Raw genomic sequence first — 12,915 nt, forward strand, 5'->3', positions numbered from 1 at the left:
GAACTTCCCTTCTCACTTCCAGTTCTGCTGCACCAACCTGATTTATTATTTTAACAAACCTGTTCAACTTTTCCTTTGGTTCTCTGAGTGGTTTCCTGCATGTGGGTCAGATCTCTTAAAAACATGATGACAAATGTGTTGTATTCTCCCCCTGCCTGTCATTGCCTAGGGCCCCAAATTTCCTATATCCGCCCGTGATTAAAAGGCACATAAAAAAAAAAAAACAATAAAAAAAGCATTTTAGTAAGTATCTGTGAAGCTATTCTGTGTAATGTTTTTTCTTCAGCAGGAAAAAGCATGCATGTTAGATTAAAGAAGAAGATGGATGGAGCTAAATGTAAAACACTCCTGGAAGAAAGCCTGTTAGAACCAGCATAAGAGGCTGATAATCAGACTAAAATTATGAATTTAATCCTTTTAAACCATTCATCTATTCACCAGGAATAAAATGTTTCATTATTAGGAATCAGGATATGGTCCCTTTAAGGTTACATCATCAACAGCAACCAATGAGGGCTAGTTCTGTGTTGCTTAGCAACAGAAAGCAACCAAACAACAAAAAAGAAACCCTCCACATTGAAGAAACCATGCTCACTTGTTGACATTTTTTTTTCAGATTTCTTTTGTACCCCCCCTGCTGCCATGGCCCATATCACCATGTGTGAACCTGTTGAGCTCTATAATCTCCTCAACCAGTGCCGCTGTGTGTCCAGGCTGTCAGAGATCAACTACTTCTGTCTGATTGGTGAGTTTTTAGTTGTTTACTTTGTCAACTTTTCTGATCTGTTTTTTTTATTTTTTATTTTTTATTCCCTTTATAAAATCTTGGTTTCGTTATTGAAATCAGAAATAAACTTTCTTTTATAGACGCCCAGGAAACCCAAGACTACAACACAAGTCATATTGTGACAGCCAAAAATGTGAAAATGGTATGCACTAAAAGCTCCTCATATCACTTGGTATAACATTTTCGGAATTTCATCTCTGATATTTCAAGTAAAATAACATTCCAAGATACTAAAACTAAAGCGGCGTTCAAATTCAGGGGTTGGATGTTTTGAAGGACATGCAAACTGCAAATACCAGCTGCGAAATGGATGATCTAGCCTTCTGGAGATGTTCCCACTGACCTCAGATTAACTGCTGTTGACTAGAAGCCAATATCATCTGATTGAATCATATCTGTATTAAGCCCAGGGGGAAGCGGTAAAGCTTGTTCCTGGATCAGGCATTCTGTTCAGCCTGTTGAGTTGAGCAGGCAGCGTATGCAGTGGGAACTAACTCCAAGTTAACAGTTTGTTTGAACAACCTTCTTCAACCCTTAATGAATCAGGAGATAATGTGGGATGCAATGAATACCTAGCCTTGTGAGACCATCCTGATCTGAAGGTTTCACTCGCAGATCAGTCTGGAGACTCTCCGTTAAAGAAAATTTGGAGCCGTTCACCAAACGAACGTCCAATCAGCGTTGGCTTTGAGGCGGGTTGAGGTGTGACGCAACGAGAAGCGCGACAGTTTAGTCTAAAGAACATGGCGGCTTCAGCCGATGAAACTAGCGTTACCGTGGCTATCGAGCAAGTTTTATCGGAATTACAGAGTATTTCTTCACTGAAAGAAGAGCAAAACACTGCTCTGGAGGCTTTTCTCAGAGGAAAAGATGTTTTTGCTCTTCTCCCATCTGGTTTCGGCAAGAGTTTGATCTATCAATTGGCTCCTCTTCGTCATCGCTCTGTTAGCACATTATATGCTTCGTTGATCTGATTGGTTTATTTGGCCCGTCTATCACCAACATAGGCCAATCAGCTAACCAGTATTTTCACCCCTTCCCAAAATTACTTCTACGGAAGGTTTCCAGATGGATATGCGGAGCAAATCCATCTGGCAGAGTCAGGTTAATGAATACCTACTAATCTGGGAAGACGGACATAGTTGACGACCATGTTTAGTGGGGCCTATGAATTTAAATAGCCATTGTTGCCTTGCTATGACGTAATCTACTTATAGATTTGGTCTTCAAAGGATGCAGACTTGAACACAATTTGAACACAGTTTAAGAGACTAAAGAGAAATGCATCAACCTATATGGGAAGCCCTTATTGGTTAAAAAAAAATGAAACTAAACATCAGAATATGGCAAGACTTTATGTAACTTTAATAGACAAAGAAATGTTAAAGGAAAAGACGGGTCACATTCAGAATACAAACTTCTAAAAGTACTTTAAATATGAAATTATGACATACTGTTCAATAAATGATTAAGTGTTTTTAATTGAGAGTATTTTTCATTTGAATGTGCTTTACTGGAGGCATCCATGTTTGTCAAAGAACACTACTGCCACCTACTGGTTTGTGACGTCACTGTGCGGTATCGGCTGTTGATCAAGTCCCAGTGCTGTATCTGGTGTTTGTCACAACGCGCTATTATCCAAGTCATCTTGAAAACATTCTTCTTCCAAATGTTGGCTACATATTACGGGTTTTTTCTCTGGCCAGAAGTTCGATGGCAAATCCTCCCTCTTCAAGTTGGCGATCCAACGACCAACCCGTCCGTGGAGGATCAGGAATCAGAAAGGTGGAATAACTCTTTCTTTTTTGGTAAGCTAGGCTTACCGCACCGTGACGTCACTGCTGGAAGATGGCAGGAGGGAGGGGTTACTATACTTGGACAAAAATGGCCGCTTCCAGACTCTGATCAAGACAAAAGTTAATAATTTTTATCTTTTTACTGATTAACGCCAAATTCATGAAATCTCTTTGAACGTGTTAGTTTTAGGCATAAATAATGATCCATTGGTTATTCCTTGCTGAACTGACTTTTCCTTTAATAAATGACACACATCAAAACCCCAAACACCTGGGGATATTGAAGGAAAAAACTTTAATTTAAATTTATCTATTTTATTTATTTATGTATTTTTCTGTATCTCCTACTATAGGGAGTGTTTTTAACACAAATTATCCTAATAAATACCTGCAGGTTGCAAAAGGTTCCTTCCTCTTGCCATATACGGTGGAGATTGAGAGCATGCGACACATTGTTGTCTATGACAGCAACACAAGCTCTTTAAAGGAACAAGGTATGTTCTCTATAAAATAATACTCAATATGTTATGATATACTTTTTTTTCCTACAAACAGTCAAATATATCAGCCCTGCTCTCTTCTGTAATATTTAGGAAGAGCAGTTGCCTGTGCCAATGTAGTGGCAAAATCCAGCTCCACTCCAGTAAAAATACTGAAAGGAGGCTTTCAGAGGTTCTCTGCTCTGTATCCATTTTTAAGGACCGAGAAGATCTTTTACACCATCACGGTAAAACTCAACAAACACAAGCAACCTTACTTTTACTCATCTCTCATTCAGGACTTCAGTATTTATTAGGTGACTTTTAAAAAGTTTAGAAACAAGAACACCATTGCAGTCCCATCCTTTAAACACTGACCTTCCAAAAGTATTTCACCTTGAACTCCTCCTATCTGTCACTTCACATCCACACACTTCAAAGAATGTTATTTGGATTTCATGCAACAGACCAACACAAAAAAGTGTTAATAGCTGCATGTGTTTCTTTTTGGGTAACCTTTCTTCTAATTTCTCTAGATAAAATTTGATTCCACTTGTTAGCTTCAGAAGTGCTGCTACTTGTGTCTTTACTGTGTGTATTATATATATATATATATTTATATATATATATATATATATATATATATATATATATATATATATATATATATATATATATATATATATATATATATATATATATATTAACCTATTCAATTAAGCAAGTTTTGAAGAGTTATAGTTGTTTTTATTACTTTTTATATTTGTATTTTTCATTGAAAAATTCTTACTGTTGTGTTTTTAGGTAGAAAATAGTAAGATCTGTTCAGGGGCAACAGATGAAAATAGCCTTTTGGCTATTTCTAGTGCATTTGCAGACATGTTTATTGTACACTGTCAAATAAATAAATAAATAAAATAAGTAATTAATTTCGAGGCCTGATCTAAATGAAACAGAATCTGCTTGTAATCTGAAATTTATAAATTAAAAGGCTTGTAAATTCTGTTACTACATGTCTAAAGCTGGTTGAGACAATCCCTAAAAAAGTTGCAGCTGTAATGCAAATGAAAATAGTTTATTCAGACTTTGTGTAATTTTAGAAAATGTTGAACATAATCCATAATATTCTTTTCTTTATGGTGATCTACTGCACAAAATCCCAATAAAATACATTGAAGATATTGGTAGTAACATAAGAAAATGTGAAACATTTGAAGGGTTATGAACATGTGGGATAATTTACACACACAGCGCCAGGGGAAGATTTAGGAAATTTGGGGCCCTAGGCAAAGACAGACAGGGGGCCCCTGAAATTAGAAGACAGCACACAAAACAGACCCATTCTACAGATAGAGAAATGTTAATAGAATAGAATAGAATTTCAAGTATCGTGATGCATCGTGATAGAATCGCATCGTGACTTCTTTGCCCACCCCTACTGCTGAGCCAGTTTCCACCAGCAGGGATAACCTCACATTTCACTCTAAAAATGTTGGTCAAAATTGACTGAACCAAATAGTTTTTAAAGTGTTTGTAACCATATTGTTGCCGGTGCTCTTCAGACAGAGAGTCGCGCTTGTTGATCTTTTTCTAATCATCTATTATTGTCACTTCTCTGAGCAATGCACCACGCATGGCGGTAATTTGCTAAGATGTCAGCTCTTGAGAAACAAGTGGCTGCTGTCTTATATAGTTTCCTTCTAATGCACAATTATTCTGGTTGCAGAAGGAACGACGTCAGCATGTTTGTTTCTAACTCTTTTCAGATTGATTGATGCAGAAAGCGTTGCTGTTTTCTAACTGTGTGTGTTGTTAGTCTGTGCATGTGTGCTTCAGAGCGCCTAACTATGAAGACGCCTGCTTAATGGAGATAGCCTCAATGATAATTAGTTAATGAAGTGCATCTGATCAGCAGCAACTGACCTCAGCTTTCCCTTTAATCCTATGGAAGCAGCAAATCCATTCAAACTGTTTTTATTTTCTTATTTTTTGCACAAAGTTTAGACATTTTGGCCTCATGTTTCCTTCGAACCAGTTAGAATATAGTTCTTTGTTTTAACGCTTCAGATGTATATTTTTCAAATTAAGAGAAAACCTAAAATGTGTCTCCTAACAATGCTTTGCATTTTAATGGATTTAACTAAATAATAAAGAAAAAAATTAAGGAAAATGGGCTTAGCTTCACCTTTGACCATCTCTCCCTGTTTTCTATTACACCTTGATCCCTGTTGTTGGAGAAATGAAGGAAGGGCTGCGTTTCATTCCAGTTAAAGCTGCTATGTGCAGGTAAATGCAGGGGTGGATATAGGAAATGTGGGGCCCCAGGGAAAGACAGGCAGGGGCCCCTCTGAATGGAGAAGACAACGCATAAAACAGCCCCATTCTCCAGATAGAGAAATGTTAATAGAATAGACATCCATTATCTGTTCTAGGTTGTGTCCCTCTCTTCTTGTCCCTTTTCTTCTTGTTTTCCTCTCTATGTTTTGTACTCAGCTGACTTTTCATGCTGTCTCTAAAGGAATGAAAGATTTTTTCCACGCACTAAGCTCACTTAGCTGATTGCTCCTTCCTGTGTTTCCAAAAAGGCCAAAGTAAATAACCCAGTCCTTCTTTTCACTGTAGACAAGCCATGATCTGCTTCTCTGTTCTCCATTTTTCATTTGGATGAAATAATAGCTGCATGAATCATGACAGCAGACAAGATAGAGGAGAGCAGGAGGCGGGGTTACCAATCTACTCGCTCTGGAGAGCAGAGTTCGCTGCTTTTAGATGTTGTCTCCAAAGTCTCCAGTAGCAGAAAAAAGGTTTGGTGTTACGCACTTTTTTGGTGCTAGAGGCGTCTGAAAAGTGGCTAAATTTAGCGACTAAAGCGCTAAGTTAGCAACACTGCTCTTTGCATGGTTTGTTTTCAAATGATTTGCTGCTGTCTGTTTGGACCTTTCTGAACATGTGCAGCAAATGGACTGATCCAATATGGTGGACACTGAAGGGGAAGGATGAGACACACTTAATACTATAAGCGTTCTGATGGTATTTTAGCGAAAGGATTTTTATCAAAAACATAATTAATGTGCACAAATAAGGAACAGTTGTATTAATAATAAATGTAAACATAGTTTTATGAGGCCCCCAGGAAATTAGGGCCCTAGGCAACTTCCTGGTATTGCCTAATGGTAAATCTCCCCCTGCGAGTCGCTGAAGTCCAGTCTCTAGGGAGAGACAGTTGTCTTTACAGTCATCCCTGCTCCAGTACAGCTGAATGACTGGATCCTGTTGAAAGAATCCCGTCATTTTGGTTCAGGTGTGTCAGAGCAGGGCTGCTTCTAAAGGTTAGCGGGATACTAGCACTGGAAGACTGGACCTGGAAACCCCTTGTTGCTAAATACTGATTACAAATCCAGACATACCCCCTTCAACTTTCAAATGATGTGCATCAAATGATTCTCCAAGGCTATAAAGATTTAATTACTTCTTAAGTCTGGCCAGCCCTGTACAGATAACAACTGGCACCTACTCATGTTTATCTATTTATAAAAAAGGCCAAAACACAGTCACATGATGTTTCATCCACATAACTTTCAAATGGAGCTTTGAAATTTCTAAGACATGTTTCAAAATTATTTTTTCACATGTACTTTGTTTTATAGCTGTGTAAACAAATAAAATTTGATTTAAAATTCCACCTGACATGTGTGACTCTGTGGGAGAAATGCAACAGCAGGTATAAATTTTTAGCTACACCCTCTAATAGCCACCAGCATTGAAAACTAGAGGCTCAGACCTTTCAAAGGAGGGGTCGGAGGTCATTGTGCGACCATTTCAGGTGTTGGAACCGGCATGCGTTACCTAAGCTTGCTCTGTTATTCTGGTTTGTGATATTGTTGGTAAATTTCAATGAATGAACGGCTAAATCTTAGGAGCGAAGGCATTTTTCTTATGCAGAAGGTCTCCAATAATGGAAATGTGCATATTTTTCTGACCAGATTATAAGTCAGAAAAATGCTTTTTTTTGCACTTTTAGTATTGTGCGAAAATGATATTTTCTCCTAGCACACTGCCCACTAAAACCTCTGTGGAACAAACACGCTTCAACTTATTTAGTTCAAATTTGCATGACTTTAAGATATGGATCTATAAAGTCTGAGAGTTCATCAGGAGTTTCAATTGGGATTTCAAGGTGTTTTTTAGTGTTTATTGAGGAAAAAAATTGGGCGAGGCTAAATATTTTTTAATTTTTTCATTCTTTAATAGCCTATAAATCAGACATGGTGTCATTTAAAATAGCGGCTCCACCCGAAAAATATTCCTCAATGCCTTTCTGTCATACAAATACAAACAACTGTATTTCCAATTTATATTTTGGGAGCTGGACTTGCTTTAATTCACATATCTAAATTCAGGTTGAATTTGCTCCCAAGACCCTCTGGGCTTAACCCTGTAATGCCAAATGTATCATATTTGATTCATACGGTTTCTGAAATGTTTTGCGTCTGACACCTTTTGCATAATTTAATGGTAAAAACTTTGCTCAAAATCCTATTGTTCACAATCAGATATACCTGATAACAGAGGGCAGAAGACTACATAAAAAATAATCTTGACGTATCGCATAGTAATAAATTAGTAATATCAAAAGAAATTTTCAGTTTTTTCTTTTTACATATTTTGTTAAAAGGCCAAATAAGGACTTCAAACCAAAAAAAAGTAATTTTCTGTTTTGTTTTATTCTTGGATCGGGCTTTAAAGGGTTAAGGGGTTAAAGGTAGTGGTTTATTTTCTGTCAGTATTCGCTCTCTTAAGTTTTATTGTGAGGGATAATAACAGACAGCCTATTAAAGTTGAATATATTTTTTAACTAATCTAAGGAGCTGGAAAACTTCAAGATTTATCCAGTGGAAATTATAGCTGGACTGCTGTATATGGGGGACCAGAACCAATGGCAGGATCCAAATACCCTGAAGGACCTGAAAATCAGCGCTACGGTCAACATCTCACATTTTACTCCGACTGACTCTGTAGAGTAAGACAAGTTCCGAACTAAAAGACATTTTCCAAGTTTCTTTATATATTGTGTTTATATATGTATTAATTTTCAGGTCTTTAAGTGGGACCCACACAACCCTCGACATCCCGCTGGACGACGACGTAGAGTCGGATTTATATTCAAACTTCCAAGAAATATGCAGCTTTATTAGTGAGTACTGGACATGCTGGCTTCACAGCAGGCTTAACCCAGACCCATTTATTGCTAGTAAGACTATATTTTACACATAAATGCAGATCAGCTGCATTTCTGTGTAGATGAATTAGACTCTAACTCCAGAAGGCAGTTAGTTGAACATGTTTTTATTTAGCGGCATCATAGCAAAGAGGGCAATTTTTTCCTGTTTGTCCAACCAAACATTAATGGATCATTAAAGTAAAGCCAATGCAGTATCATTATCACTTAAAGTGGTTTTAAATACTTTTCTATGGTTGTGCGGTTTGAATAAGATAGTATAAAAACAAACACAAACCCAATATGTCACATGACTGCAGTGGGTGTTGGATTTTGCTTTAAGTTATCAAGAGTAAAATTGATAATAAACCACAACGATGTATTCACTCACTGCAAAAACAACCTAGAAATAAGTCAACATTTCTCAAATTGAGTGTATTTACCCCTAAATTGAGTAGGAAAATAAGATGATCTGACAATGGAATGAGTATTTCTACTCTTAAAATAGGATAATTAGATAATATGCACTTGAAATAAGACAATGTAATTTTTTTTTTACTTATTTCAAATGTAAATTGTCATTTGTGTTTCACTCTTACCTCCTCAATTCAAGAAAAAATGCACTTATTTTAAGAAAAAAATTACTTGTTGAGATTTTATTTTTTTCCACTGCTAGAGCTAAACAGTCGTGGTTACATTCTGCCCCCTGGAGTAAGTTTTTGTTAGGCAAGGCAAGGCAAGGCAAATTTATTTGTATAGCACAAATCAGTACAAAGACAATGCAAATGGCTTTACATGATTAAAATACAGGAAGACAAAACAGAATCAAAGCAAGTAGGAAAAAAAAAAAAAATAAAAAATGCAGAAACAAAAAAGAATATTAAAAACAGTTGGACTAAAGAAAATATGTTTTAGTTGAACTGTTTAACTAGAACAGTCGAAGGCAATCCTAAACAAATGTGTTTTTAGTCTTGATTTAAAGGAACTCAGGCTTTCCGCACTTTTACAGTTTTCTGGAAGTTCCAGATAAGTGGAGCATAGGAACTAAATGCTGCTTCTCCATGTTTAGTTCTGGTTCTAGGTATGCAGAGCAGGCTGGAGCCAGAAGACCTGAGTGGTCTGGAGGGTTGATACACTGATAGCAAGTCTGTGATGTATTTAGGTGCTAAGCCATTCAGAGATGTATACACTAACAGAAGTATTTTAAAGTCTATTCTCTGAGATACAGGGAGCCAGTGTGAGGACTTTAGAACCAGGGTGATGTGCTCTACTTTTTTAGTCTTAGTGAGGACACGGGCAGCAGCGTTCTGGATCAGCTGCAGCTGTCTGATCCACTTTTTAGGCAGACCTGTGAAGACACCGTTGGAGGCAGTCGTGGGTGAGCGGTTAGGGTGTCAGACTTGGATCCCAAAGGTTACCGGTTCGACTCCCGACCCGCCAGGTTGGTGGGGGGAGTAATTAACCAGCGCTCTCCCCCATCCTCCTCCATGACTGAGGTACCCTGAGCATGGTACCGTCCTGCCACACTGCTCCCTTGGGGCGCCATTGAGGGCTGCCCCCTTGCACGGGTGAGGCATAAATGCAATTTCATGGTGTGCAGTGTTCACTTGTGTGCGCTGTGTCACAATGACAATGGGAGTTGGAGGAGTTTCCCAAAGGGCTTTCAATAATCAATTTGACTAAAAATAAACGCATGGATTAGTTTTTCCAGATCATGCTGAGACATTAGTCCTTTAATCCTGGAAACGTTCTTCAGGTGATAGAAAGCCGACCTTGTAATTGTCTTTAAATGCTTTTGGAGGTTCAAGTCTGAATCCAGCACTACACCTAGATTTCGGGCCTGATCAGTGGTTACTAGCTGAAGCGACTGAAGCTGTGTGCTAACTTTAGATTTCAAACTTAGATCTGTTATATATTGTTTGTTTGCATGTTGTTCTATATATTGTTAAAACACTTTACAGTCTGTATTTTATTGTTTATCTTTTAAATTTTCACTATTATGTTATTCTTATACATTTTTCTAATTTATGTGACAATTTTTTCTGTAATCTTTTTGCTACTGTAAACATCACAATTTTCGCATGGTGGGACAATAAAGGCATTTTCTATTCTATTCCATTCTATTCTATTCTAATTAGTCCTGATATTACAGCATTTGCACATTTCAATGTTTGTGGTCCCTAATGTTGAAGTTTTATCATAGTTTGTTAGTTTTTAGTTCCTGTCTTGAAATTTTTAGCCAACCGTTTTCACATTTTGAAAGATATTTAGTGAATTTCTGATTTAATATTCAAAATTTGATCAGAGCTTGATTGGCAGGTAACACGACTCCCTGTTTCTGTCTTTCTTGTTCAGGTTCTCATATAGATGCAGGATGTCGTGTCCTGATAGTTTCCAGGCAGGGCAGGAGTCGGTGCAGCGCTGTGGCCATCGCCTTCCTCATGCACCATTTCAAATACACACTGGAGGAAAGTGAAAGTCATTAAACCTCAATCCAAAAAAGTTAAAAAACAAATCACTGGAGATGTTTAGCTTCCCATGCAGGAAGCTTTTTCAATTTAAAATGTGAAAAAGCTTCCTGGATGGGAAGCGAAATTTCTTTGAACTTGGAAAACAAAGTCCAGCGGATTGTTTTTAACTTTTTTTTAAATGACTATGACCTGGATGACTGAGAATCTTCACCAGCATCAAACCTCAATGAACATAACAAAAAAAAAAAAAAGAAAGAAAAATGGTTGCAGGACACAACTAACTTTGCTTAATCAAAATAACAATAGTGACTAGTTTCAAATTAATTTCTGTTGCATTTTTTGCATTCTCAACACTCATTTATTATTAAAATAAATGTTTGATTGGCTGGAATAAAGAGGAATTAATGAAAGAAATATTTAGAGCACAACTGTAAAATAGCTAGTTTTATTTATTTATTTATTTATTTATTTATTTTAGAGCACTTGTGCCCCCACTGGGGCCTTGCAATCCAGAGTCAAGGCATTTTCCCTTTTCAACCGTCACTTCTCTGTATAGTTTAACATTATCGTGTTATTTGTAGCCCTGGGATCTATCAGCCCATTAATGTACAACTGATTTATTTCGTTTTTTCCAAACTGTCCCAACACACTTGTTAAACACATAGTTAGAAAATCCTGCGAGTGTTTCATTTTTATCTATTCTTGGTCATCTATGCATAATTGGGACAACACTTTGAGGTGTAGAGACAAAACGGCAGCTGTTGAGCACAGAACATAGAATCCTGTTCATACCTGTCAGTATTTATTCCATACATCAATAAAATAAAAAAAGAAACTACTCTTTGCAAATACAATTGCATTTTTATATTTCTTGAGAGATTAAATCATATAGCCTCACATGCTGTAGATCAAATGGGGTATCAGCATCTAATTTGCAATATTTGCCTCTATTTTTACCCTTCCGTTTGATTTTTAACATTTCCCCATTAAATTAATAGTAAAAGATTTTCTACAACCCAGGAGTTTCTCCAGCAGAGAGAACTAGTAATGATTGAGATTTACCTGAAGACAACAACTCAATACAATCTGCTGGATGTGCTTCACTGCATTGTTTAACCACTAGGTTAAAAATTAAAATGTATTTACTTTGAACATGTTTGCATCATTAGTCTGCATAGACTATAGTTTTTTTTTTGTATAAAACATTTTATTTATTTACTTTTTATAAAAGCAAATCAAGACTAAATCTGTAATTATGCCACTATATAAATAAACGTAGCTGAATTGGGTCATATAATGAAATAGGACTTAGTCTAAAAAAAAGAAAAATCTTCTCAAAGGTGTTTTAACCCAAACAATTTCCTTGTTTTAAGTGCTATATTGTTTAATCTTTGGAAATCAACATCTATGGAGGATGATTTTTTTTATCTGCTTTTTACAGAAAGCCTGGAGACACATGATAAAATGTAAATCCACCATGAGGCCCAACACTGGATTTCTTCAGCAGCTGAGTGACTGGGAGCGACACCTCATGGGGAGAAAACACACAGATCTATCAAAAGCCCGGTTTTGATGAAAAGATGCAACAGATTGTGATCTGCCAAATGTATTTTCACCTTTGCAAATTTCTTGGTCATTTGCTTTAAAAAGTAACTCTGCAAATTTATGAAGAAGTCTATGACATCATAATTTATTACATTTTTATCACCTTGTACAAACACTTTCAACTTCATTCCGTCATTTATTATGAACATTTTAGACACAAACCTAACAAGTTTACATCATCATTATTATTACTATCAATTTTATTGCTTCAAAATGGTAGCAATTTAAAGCCTTTTACATGATAAAGATTTTGAATCAAACTATTTTCGCCTTAATAACATTTTCTAAGTAGTCAAAGACAAATCTAAATACAACTCAATTAATATTACGATGCATAAGATTTTACATATCATTTCTCTTTTTGTGATCAGAATTGTTTGTTCTTTCAAAAAAAAAAGATTTTAGAGATCCATATATGTATATATATATATATATATATATATATATATATATATATATATATTCCCTAATTTCTTAAAAATCATTTTGTCTTACCATGAGCCCCTCTCTGAGTCTAAAGTATTGATGATTGTCTAAAAGTGGAACGTACAATTACTAA

At 36.4% G+C, this 12,915-nt stretch overlaps 1 protein-coding gene across 1 annotated transcript; it reads left to right on the forward strand.

Annotated features, from left to right (window-relative positions):
- Nucleotides 1–552: 552 nt before the first annotated feature.
- styxl1 (serine/threonine/tyrosine interacting-like 1) lies at nt 553–12,752 on the forward strand. Its single transcript, XM_038290384.1, has 8 exons — nt 553–745; nt 868–929; nt 2,978–3,077; nt 3,177–3,310; nt 7,928–8,082; nt 8,159–8,256; nt 10,636–10,748; nt 12,193–12,752. Exons 1-8 carry the CDS (start codon nt 643–645, stop codon nt 12,322–12,324), a joined length of 897 nt encoding a protein of 298 aa, XP_038146312.1. The 5' UTR covers nt 553–642; the 3' UTR covers nt 12,325–12,752.
- Nucleotides 12,753–12,915: the final 163 nt, after the last annotated feature.

This window comes from Cyprinodon tularosa, unplaced genomic scaffold (genome assembly GCF_016077235.1).
Source record: "Cyprinodon tularosa strain WSP-4 unplaced genomic scaffold, ASM1607723v1 ctg28, whole genome shotgun sequence".
NCBI lineage: Eukaryota > Metazoa > Chordata > Actinopteri > Cyprinodontiformes > Cyprinodontidae > Cyprinodon > Cyprinodon tularosa.

What these genes read in the sequence shown, in the direction of transcription:
- styxl1 (XM_038290384.1), top strand. Translation starts at nt 643, where the DNA reads ATGGCCCATATCACCATGTGTGAACCTGTTGAGCTCTATAATCTCCTC. An exon ending in ACTCCGACTGACTCTGTAGA is followed by an intron (nt 8,083 to 8,158) that starts GTAAGACAAGTT and finishes ATTAATTTTCAG; the next exon opens with GTCTTTAAGTGGGACCCACA. An exon ending in ATTTCAAATACACACTGGAG is followed by an intron (nt 10,749 to 12,192) that starts GAAAGTGAAAGT and finishes TGCTTTTTACAG; the next exon opens with AAAGCCTGGAGACACATGAT.